Here is a 10,270-nt window from a genome sequence, read left to right as displayed (position 1 = left end):
GCTGGAAATCATCATTTTTTCGACCTCATTTCCGACCACCCAAAAAAAGTCACAAAAAATGATTTTTTTTTTTCGTTTTTCCTCCAAATCTTGCACTGGTCAGAAAGTGGTCCGAAAATTCCGACCACTATTTAAATGTGGTCGGAAATATTTTTCAATTATTTTAAAATTTTAAAAATACTTTTTTCCGACCATCGTACGGTGGTCAGAAATAATAGTGAAATTTCACTTAGAGCATCCACATCAGTGGATATTAGTGAGATAATGTCAGATGAATTATCTTGGGTGGGGATAATAACAAATGTGGGGTGGGGTTATTTGTGAAAAATATTTGTCCTGCAAGTTCAAAGATAATGTCAGAAAAGAAAAAAAAAACAAAAAAAAAACAAAAACAAAAAAACTGGCGCGTGCAATGCACGCGCCCGTGTAGCGCGCCTGGCGCGCTGACAGTGCGCCTGACGCGGCAGGTTTTAATTATTTTTTTTTTCAATTTTTGTTTTGTTATTTTTTTTCTTTTTTTCTCTCCCATCCCACATTCTCTTTCCTAATTACTCTTACATTATCTCTCAAATCTCCCCAACTAATGTGGATGCTCTTAGTGACAGATAATTTACGGCTATTTATTAATTTATTTTAATTTTAATGACAATCGGACAGGAACTTCTAAAACATCACTTCTTTCTCCCAACTAGATCTTTTCGCTAATCGTCTACCGTCGGCCTCTTTTGTCCAAATCTCTATTGGTTTATGAAAAAGAGGGGAAGAGAGAGAGATGAAGGCTTCAAGACCTAGCTAGAATGGAGAAAAATTTACAGCTAGCAACAATGAGCAGGAAAAACAATCAGCTCAAGTCTTCGATTCTTCACTCGTAACACTTCCTTCGAGTAGGATTTCATCAAATTCCTCTTTTCTTTCTAATCTGCATGCATTTTCATTTATCTTCCACACAATTGGTTATGATTTTTCAATATCAAGGAAAAATTATGTATAGTTTCTTCCTGTCATTTTGACTCACTGTAATTTGCTAGAATCCAAGTTGGTTGTGGTTAGAGGAATTCAAGTTCTTGAGAGTGGCGGAATCACGGTAATATATCTAATAAAAAAGTTATAGTAATTGTGGACTCTTTGTTTCTTTTCCATTAGGCCGGGTTCATGATCAATGAAGATTTGAGACTAGTATTATATTTAGTAATTGTGAATTCTATACTTCTATACACACTGTCATTTTTCAAATTGGTGGTTGCCCGCAACTGCATAGCTCCTCAATTTCAGTCCTATTATTGAAATTTTGTTTAGTTTAACATCAAAGTACTCACTATTGTGAATTAGTTATCTTGTTAAGTTATATAAATTGAAAGCATGTGTATAATTATATCACAGGGAACATCATATGTTGTCCTTGCTGGGCTCATTTCAACTTTGAAAGTACTTGGTGGAGCGTTAATTGACCAGACTTTCTTGTTCCTAGGCGCCAGAGAGGTGAGCTTGTTCATCTTTTAATGAATTTTTTTACAATGCTAGAATTATGCAATTGTATAAACCACATTTTGTTTAAACCACTGAAGGTTGGAACTGGAATAGTTGAGCTTATTGCACTTGAAATTTCAAAGAAGGTACTAAATTTTGTGTTGTTGCATGCCTTAGTTCAATTTCACTTTCTTTCTCTTCTGGTTTCTCGATATTCATACTGCCTGTGTAACTTTTGCAGTCAGGGGTTGCGCTAGATGAAATTCGAAAAAAGATTTGAGTTGTCGACTCAAAGGCACTTGCACTAATCTCATCAATTTTGACTAGCTTCATAATAATGCACATTTTCTTTACTACTGCCATGAACTTACCATTTTCACCGGTAAAACTTGTTTGGCTTTATATCAGGGACTGATTGTGAATTCTCAATTAGAAATGCTTCAGCACTTCAAAAGGCCTTGGGCTCACGAACACTGTTGATAACTGCAACAACCCGGGTTCCACTTGAGCAAGCAAGGCATGGATTGACACCAACACCAATTGCGAAAACTAGAGAATGATCAACACTCAGCGGGGTGTTTGCTGGGTAGAGTCTCGAATTCAAGCTTTTGAGGGAGCCCGTGAAAGAAATTGTCACTGGCGTGGTGTCTGCGAAAGTAATGCCTAACTGCATTCGCATATGAGATTGCTGATTTTATATCCTTTGTTTCCTCATTTTGGATTTCATTGCAGTATTTTATGTGGTGCTTTCATGAGGTTTTTCTTCTGATAGAGATAATTTGGAGGGATGATTGTGATTTTTTGTGTATATTTGCCCATTTATGATATTCTTTCTGGTAACGCATAGGGAAATTATGTTACGTTGGGGCACTTTTTGATCAACAACTTCAGTCTTAACTTATTGTATGACTTAAAATTTTGGTTATTAGAAATCATGGATATGTGTTCTCAAAAAAAGAAATCATGGATATTGTTTTTATTTTATTCTTTCTTTTTCTTTGCAGATCTTGTATACTAAAGTTTGCTTGCTATAGAGGTAAATTTTTAACCTAATTGTTGAAGTGATATGCCAATGAGAAAAATAACATTTTTCTCTTTTATGTTACTTCTTGGATCAATTGACATCATCTTTTGTTTTTGTTTTTTTTTTTTTTTTTTTTGAGATGGCAAAGAGTTTATTCAAGCAACAGCATGAACTTGGTTTGTATAATTTTCCTTTGTGTTTGTGTATTAGCTATTTAGCTGAATTGGTGTTAATTTTCTGAGTGGAATAATTTCAAAGAAGAGGCGGGTTGAGGCTGGCCGGATTGGGGAAAAATGATTATGAATCCCGGCATGCATCAGGGAAGGTCCAAGACATGACTGGATCAGGCCTGAAATCAAGTCCATTTACGACTCCCCGCTTCTCGATCTCCTCTTTCACGGCGTCAGCTCCCTCCCTATTTCTCTCTGTCTTGTCAGCGGATGCACCATTCATTTCTGATATGTTTCTGCTTTTGCAGGCTCAAGTTCATAGGCATGCTCTCAACTTCTGGGAGGTACATCAGTGCACTCTTCTGTCTATAAAGACGGGAGGTTGCAGCGAGGACTGCTCTTACTGTCCTCAATCCTCCAGGTACAACACTGGTGTCAAAGCCACAAGCTTATGGGCAAGGATTCCATTCTAGAGGCAGCAAAAAAGGTGCATTTAAAAAAAAAATTCCTATGCAATTATTAAAATCTTTTAATCTTTTTTGTTTGAATTGTAAATATTTTTCATTTTTTTTTATAAGTGTCACTGTGAATTGGAATTGTACTCTTACTTCACTGTAATTACATTTGGAATAAATATGGCATCATTTTTGGACCACATGGTAAATACTAGTTGTAGGTTTACAGTTTTGTAAATATTAATATGATATAAGTATAACCACATAGTAATCTTCCATCAATTTGATATGCTAGAAATTGAAGTTCTGAAATTTGACATGGGATGGGTCAATGTGATCAATAGATATTTATGCAGGTGGTATACTTATTCCAAATTAGGTAAGACAGGTTGGTCATTGGTGATATATTATTCTTCTTACCAGGAAAATAATGGGATAAGACTTCTGTAATGTATGTTCTCATGCTATGTAGTTAAGTCCCCCATTTAATGCATTGGCAGGCAAAAGAGGCCGGTAGCACTTGATTTTGTATTGGTGCTGCAGGGAGGGATACTATAGGAAGGAAAACCAATTTCAACCAAATCCTTGACTATGTGAAACAAATAAGGTAATGGTTATAGCTCTACTAAATATTTAAAGTGCTTGCGATGTGGTCAGGTTGATTGGAAATAATGTTGTCCAAGAGCAACTTCACTAATACCCTCCCTTTTTTCTTGATGACCACACACACTATACAGTACTGTATCTTCATCTAAGCGTGGAAGCTGAGGTTTTCAAACAATCTCTCTTTTTATTATTTGTAAGTGGATCACATAAAATTTTGTTAAGTAAAATTAAGGCAAGATTTATTGGTCGGAGAAGTTGGAAATCCAGAGTTTTACTTCAAATGGGTTTGTCTGGTACTCGTTTTTGTTTTTCCTTCTTAGGGTCTTTTGTACCTTAAGCTTCCACCTTTTATTTTATTTTATTTTATTTATTTATTAGTATTAGTAAATCTGATCAATTTTCACATAGAGTTAGCTGGATTTGCAAAAAAATGTTTTTTACATTACGACGAAACTCTAACTGGTCTATGTACTACTGTTGTTTATTTTTGTAGAACAATGCTGGAAGGAAGTGGCTTAGGATATTTCAACAGGATTGGATCTTCCTTCAGAATAACTTGCCTGGTATAATGATATCTTTTATCACTTTTCCATAACTATGATGAATTATGTAGTTCTTATTATGCATGTTGAAACAATTCATATGCTTTGATTTTAATGATGGATATATTTGGTTTTAATAGATGGATTCACTTTGCCAAGTGACTCTTGATTGCATTTAATATAATTTTCTGCATGTGAAGTTGAAACTGATGGTTGTGTTGATGCTACAATTGGTTCTTTGGCATTAATTCTTCAAAGGAGAATTGAGTTTTCCAATTAATCTCATGATTGTATGTAGGACTTTGAAGAACTTTTCAAAGAGCACTTCAGGAGGCGCTGTTATTACATTCTCAAAGCATGTGATGCCTATATTGAGAAATTTGCTCCTTTGGATGAGGTGCGTATGAACTTTTATTATGTATTTTAAACTTGTTTATTCCATGTATGACTCAATATCAATAATTGACAACTTTTCTTATTATTTATTCTTTTTGGATGCTTCTTATTATTTATTCATTTTTAGACAGCATTATTATTTGTACATTTATGTAAGCAAGTTGACATTACCAATAGGACAACTTTAATTACAGCAAATACAAACTCATCACTTTTGTAAGTTTTCACTAGTGAAGAGACCAAATGGAGCTCCATACATCAACCAAGGTGTGGGATGCGGGGAAATTATGTTGCTGATAATAGGCAAGGAGATGATGAAGGTAAATTACATTCCCATGGACTTCAAGGGTTGCTTTCTTTTTCCTGTTTTATCTCTTGAAGGTAAACATGTGTTGGAATCCAATTTTTCCTGTTTTATCTCTTGAAATTCTCTTATCTCTTGAAGGTAAACATGTGTTGGAATCCAATTCTCACGGCATCTTCACCTATTTTAATTTGTCTTTTTTTCTTTTTCTCCCAACTCTTCTTACCTTAGATGATTTATATTGAGTTATTACCACCAAAGATTCTTTGACTATTGGAATTTATTTAAAAAGGTCATTTATTTATTTTTTTGCTCAATTTAGTTCCATAACTATTAGAATGTTACCTTGTTTGGTGCTCTGTTAATTTTGCCGTTAGTTAACCGTAAAACACACACAGGGACAAGTTGCCTTTTCATGCAAAAAAATTAAGGGCTCAAAAATTAAACAGACTTTTTAAGTAAATTGTAATTGTTTAAGAACCATAGGCCAATTGGTACTAACTTTTTATATTTTTAATATTTGTAAGATTCTCACACATTTTATATCCTATATTTTTAAAATGTATTTTTCTTTTTCATATTTCATGTCACGCTTCCCTGCTACTTAGGTAATAGACACTAGTGTTGGTCTCAAATAATTCGTATAAATCAAAACATAAAACAAAATAACGAGATTTAATTTTAAGAAATAATCTCAACAACAATGTTTAAGAAAAATCTATGTTTTAGCACTAATGGAGAGGGGAAAATGGAGTTTATTAGCACTAATAACATCAACTTTTCAAACTCATTTTGCACCCTAAACTCATTTAGCACAAGTGTTCTCTCTTGCGTATAGGGTGCAAAATGAGTTTGAAAACTTGAATGAGCCGGCGCCTAGGGGGCACCTAACGTTTTTTGCAACCTTGATTGTCTATCATCTAGGTAGCAGGGAAGCGTGACATGAAATGTGAAAAAAAGAAAAATACTTTTTAAAACTATAGGACATAAAATGTGTGAAAATCTTGCAAATATTAAAAATATAAAGAGTTATTCGTAATAATTGGCCTATGGTTCCTACACTATTACGATTTGCTTAAAAATATCATCTGTTTAATATTTTACATGAAAAGACAACTTTGTCCCTAGGTTTTAACGTTTAACTAACGGTAAAATTAACAGAGCACCTAACAAGGTAACCTTCTAATAGTTAGGGGACTAAATCGAGCAAAACATTAAATAAATGACATTTTTAAATAAATTACAATAGTCGAAGAACCTAAGCTGGTATTAACTCAATATAAATCATCTAAGGTAAGAAGGCTTGGGAGAAACAAAATAGACAAATTAAAATGGGTGAAGATGCATTGAGAATTGGAATCCAAGATGGAAAATGATACATGTATTCACATTGAGTAAAACTCTCGCCATGTGTAATTGATTGAAAATAAAGAAAATAATAAAAATTGTGACCTGCTAATTTTTTTAGATGAATCAGAATATGCTACATAAGCAAGGAATAAGAAATGACGTATAAAATTCTTCTTTCCAAAAGGAGAAATCCCAACCCAATAGAGCATTTCTACGTTACTCCTAAATTTCCTTGTGTGTGTGCGATCGTTCGAACCTAGCACTTGGTAAGTTAACAATTACAATTTAATCTTTTGTTCAAATATTTGACTAGGGTTTTTAAATTATTTTTGATTGGCAACCATCCCATGTCCTCCTCATGTTTCCTAAAATTGTAATATCATCTCCTAAAATCATATAGTCTTTAACATTGTCATAAACCATCCACTTAGTGAAACAATTGTATCCCCATCTGCGAAGTTGTGAACAACAAATTGAAGAAAGTAATTCACTAATTCTCATGGAATTGTGATTGAACCTTGTTGGTTAAGTGTAAGAATTTGTTTCCTACATTTAAGTTATTAATTTATTGAAGAAAACGCACATTACACACACGTGCATCTTAATTAACAATAACGTAATCAATTTAATTTATTGTTATTTATAATAATAGTAATAACGTGTCATCATAATTGTTATAACGTATCATAGTGATTGGTGCGCCCGTGCGAGAAATAGCCTGCCGATGCGAAGTGGCAAGGGCGCAAGTCGGGTAGCCTTGGCACGATTTGGGGCGCGAAACGTCTTGGTGTGTTTTGGCGGGACTTAGTGCGAACCTTGGGGTTTGGGTTCCAGCCAGTCAAGCGATTAAGCAGAGTGGATAAGGATCAGATTTTGCAATTCAAATGCTTTTATCTGATTGGCTAGGCAATTGGTCTTGTAACCGTCGTCCCTCTATAAATAGCGTGTCCATGGCATTTTGTAGGAAGTGTTGAGAGTTTTGGTTGTGAGTAGGCCTATGAGTGTGTAAGGGCAAATTATTGTATCAACAATATTAATGTACTTTATGAGTTAGAATAATGTATTTTATGTATTATAATAATGTACATTATGTGTTAGAATAATGAAATTACTGAGTAAGATAATGTATTTTATGAGTTAGAATAAAGTATATTATGTTTTAGAATAATGTACATTATGAGTTATACAAATGTATGTTGCAGTGGGTGGCATAAAATAAAATAACGCAAAACGATATCGTTTTTGGACTGTGATACACAGCGGTGTGTGGACCACGCTACACGCAATAACTATTGGTGTGTGAGTGCCTTGTATTATAAACTAGTTTTTTTTTTTTTTTTTTTTTTTTTTTTTTTTTACGTGCTTTGCACGAATGGGATAATGCCCAATAATTATTTTTAAATAAGTATTTCAAAGTATATGAGATGTTCATGCATAGGTAAATCAATGCTGAATTTGTCTATTTAAATCGGTAATTTAAAGTATATAAATGCAAGATAATGTATGATGATTGATTATAAATGTCACTAAAATAAATATTTACAACTTTGTAATAATGTTAATCTAAATACTTAGTGTAAAAGCGATAATCTAAATAAATATTACTTTTGGTTAAAATTTTTTAATTCTTCTTAATTCCTTTTTGGGTAGCATTGTCATTGCATTGTCATCATCTCCAGTACACGTCTTCTTTTTTATTTTATTTTTTATTAATAGTGTGTCATGTGCAATTAGATTACTGGTGGTACCGCATAGAGGGATACATCGTGCAATGAGATTATAGTGTAGGAAACTTTAAATTTACCTTGTTGTGTATATGAATGAGATACTATGAACTCTTATGAGATGTGTAACTTATATTGAATAAATATAAGGTAAAAGATAAATAAATGTTATATAAATAATTAGGAATAAAATAAAATCATATTATAAAAGAACAATGAAAACTAATTAACAGTTATATGTAGACTTATAGTTTATGCGGTGCTTGGCTCTATAGTTTATGTATACATTTAAGTTGTTTTTTAATTTATTAAAGAAAACACACACACACACATGCATCTTAATTAACAATAATAACGCATTCAATTTAATTTATTATTTTTCATATTATTTATGATAATAGTAATAACGTATCATAATTATTAAAATGCATGATGCATGTTCTTAGAATTGTTATTACTAACATTAAATGTACTCTCATTTAAAAAATAAATAAATAAATACAATCCACTAAGCATGCATCTATGAATGAAAAGTACGTAAAAGAATAAGAAAAGGAAAAAGAGAAAGAAGCAATGCAAATACTGAATATTTATTTTATATTAGGCTTGTTAATAACAACAGCACAAATTAGACTCTCGTATGCTATAATTGATTCAGAAGATCCAGGAGTTCTTGAAAGTGTACAAGAATTACCAATGTGTTCAAACAAACAACCACCTTGTGATAAATGTAGGAATCAAATTCTTACACTTATCCAACAAGGTTCAACCACAATTCCATTTGAATTACCCTCTTCAATTTGTTGTTCACAACTTCGAAGATGGGGACACTATTGTTTCACTAAGTGGATGGTTTATGACAATGCTAAAGACTATAACCTGTTTGGAGATTCTACAATAGTTATAGAAAACATTGGTGACACCTGGGATGGTTGCCAATCAAAGCAGAATTCTCAACTATAACATTTGGAACAATTTTAAATTATTATCAATTTTTAGTTCAAGGAGATGCATTAAAAAACTGGTGAAAATTTATACTTCTTTTTTTTTTTTTTTTGAAAGCTTTGAGGAGCATGTATAAGTTATTTTAATTAATTAAAGGTAAATATTATTTAAACTATGGATTTATTTATCTCGAATTTTTTTGAAACATTTTATCTAGAATTAATTTAATTTATTATTTTCAGAACTATGTAAACTTATGTGTATTTATAGTTCCAATCCCCCTGCTGATGTTTGGTATGGTTGTAAGAAGTGATTGAAGAGTAAACAGAGAAAATGTAATAAAAGAGAAATGAAAAATTATCAAAATAACCTAGGGGTGTGGTTGAGTGAAAGGGATTATTCATCCATCTGATGAAGCAGGCTTAAATCTCTGTGTCTGACCGTGAAAACCCTAGAAAAATTATCAAAACGCTTTTAAAAAAAAATATTAAATAAAAAAACATTTCTAATCAAGATGATATTTGCAAAAATTGAACAATAGTCTTACGTACCTTAATTAATGACTAAAAATGTAACTTTCAATTTATGTAACTCTCTCGGGGCCTTAGGCCCTTCCTTTTACCCCAAAAAAAAAAAAAAAAAAAAAAAAAAGTTAACAGGTAGGCTACTCCAAAAATAATTGTCATAATTAATACGCTAGTTTAAAAAATATTAATTGATGGTTTTTATTTATCACAAGTTTTTAGTTTAAAGACATGTACCAAAAAGGTTAGAGAGTTTATCGATCCTTATACCATGGATGAGGGTGCATAATTATATTGCTCAAATCATTTTCTCAACTGTATTTGAGAACTAATCACCAAGAGCACCGTTATCTTGGCATTCTTATTAATTGCATGCGTGTGGCGATTAAGCAGATTGGATTATGAAATTCCAATATTTTTATATAATTGACCTTATAACCGTCGTCCTTCTATAAATAGCATTTTGTAGGCAGTGTTGAGAGTTTTGGACGTGAGTAACCGAGTAGGCCTGGTGAGCGTGTGAGGCAAATTATTGTGTGGACCTTTATGGACCGCTGTCCAAAATGACATCGTTGAATATTATGAGTAAGAATAATGTACTTTATTTATTAAAATAATGTATATTATGTGACAGAATAATGTACCTTATGTGTTATAATAATGTACATTATATGTTGAGAATAATAAAACTACTGAATAAAGTAATGTATTTTATGAGTTTGAATAATATACATTATGTTTTCAAATAATGTATATTATGAGT

General features: G+C 32.3%; 1 protein-coding gene across 9 annotated transcripts; it reads left to right on the top strand.

The window, feature by feature from the left end:
• Positions 1-691: 691 nt before the first annotated feature.
• LOC109147511 lies at positions 692-7,362 on the top strand. 9 transcript variants are annotated; one of them, XR_002048667.1, is made up of 14 exons: positions 692-884; positions 1,029-1,084; positions 1,381-1,479; positions 1,566-1,613; positions 1,709-2,123; positions 2,472-2,503; positions 2,640-2,667; positions 2,750-2,893; positions 2,970-3,148; positions 3,617-3,723; positions 4,216-4,285; positions 4,563-4,661; positions 4,892-4,980; positions 7,005-7,362. XR_002048667.1 is itself a non-coding variant. In XM_019295116.1 (6 exons), exons 3-6 carry the CDS (start codon positions 4,220-4,222, stop codon positions 5,193-5,195), a joined length of 381 nt encoding a protein of 126 aa, XP_019150661.1. In that variant the 5' UTR covers positions 3,182-3,495; positions 3,617-3,723; positions 4,216-4,219; the 3' UTR covers positions 5,196-5,281. The 9 variants fall into 9 exon arrangements, 1 of the variants encoding a protein (XP_019150661.1); XR_002048668.1 differs by having other exon boundaries at positions 2,631-2,667; positions 2,753-2,893; XR_002048666.1 differs by having other exon boundaries at positions 2,631-2,667.
• Positions 7,363-10,270: the final 2,908 nt, after the last annotated feature.

Source organism: Ipomoea nil, unplaced genomic scaffold (assembly GCF_001879475.1).
Source record: "Ipomoea nil cultivar Tokyo-kokei standard unplaced genomic scaffold, Asagao_1.1 scaffold2006, whole genome shotgun sequence".
NCBI classification, from domain to species: domain Eukaryota; kingdom Viridiplantae; phylum Streptophyta; class Magnoliopsida; order Solanales; family Convolvulaceae; genus Ipomoea; species Ipomoea nil.
The sequence above is the reverse complement of the archived record's forward strand: the minus strand, read 5'-3'. Positions and strand labels throughout refer to the sequence as shown.

Excerpts from the sequence above, each read along its gene's own strand:
- LOC109147511 (XM_019295116.1), top strand. The coding sequence starts at position 4,220 with ATGCTGGAAGGAAGTGGCTTAGGATATTTCAACAGGATTGGATCTTCC. Across the intron at positions 4,286-4,562 it reads CCTTCAGAATAACTTGCCTG|GACTTTGAAGAACTTTTCAA; the intron begins GTATAATGATAT and ends GATTGTATGTAG. Across the intron at positions 4,662-4,854 it reads AATTTGCTCCTTTGGATGAG|CAAATACAAACTCATCACTT; the intron begins GTGCGTATGAAC and ends CTTTAATTACAG.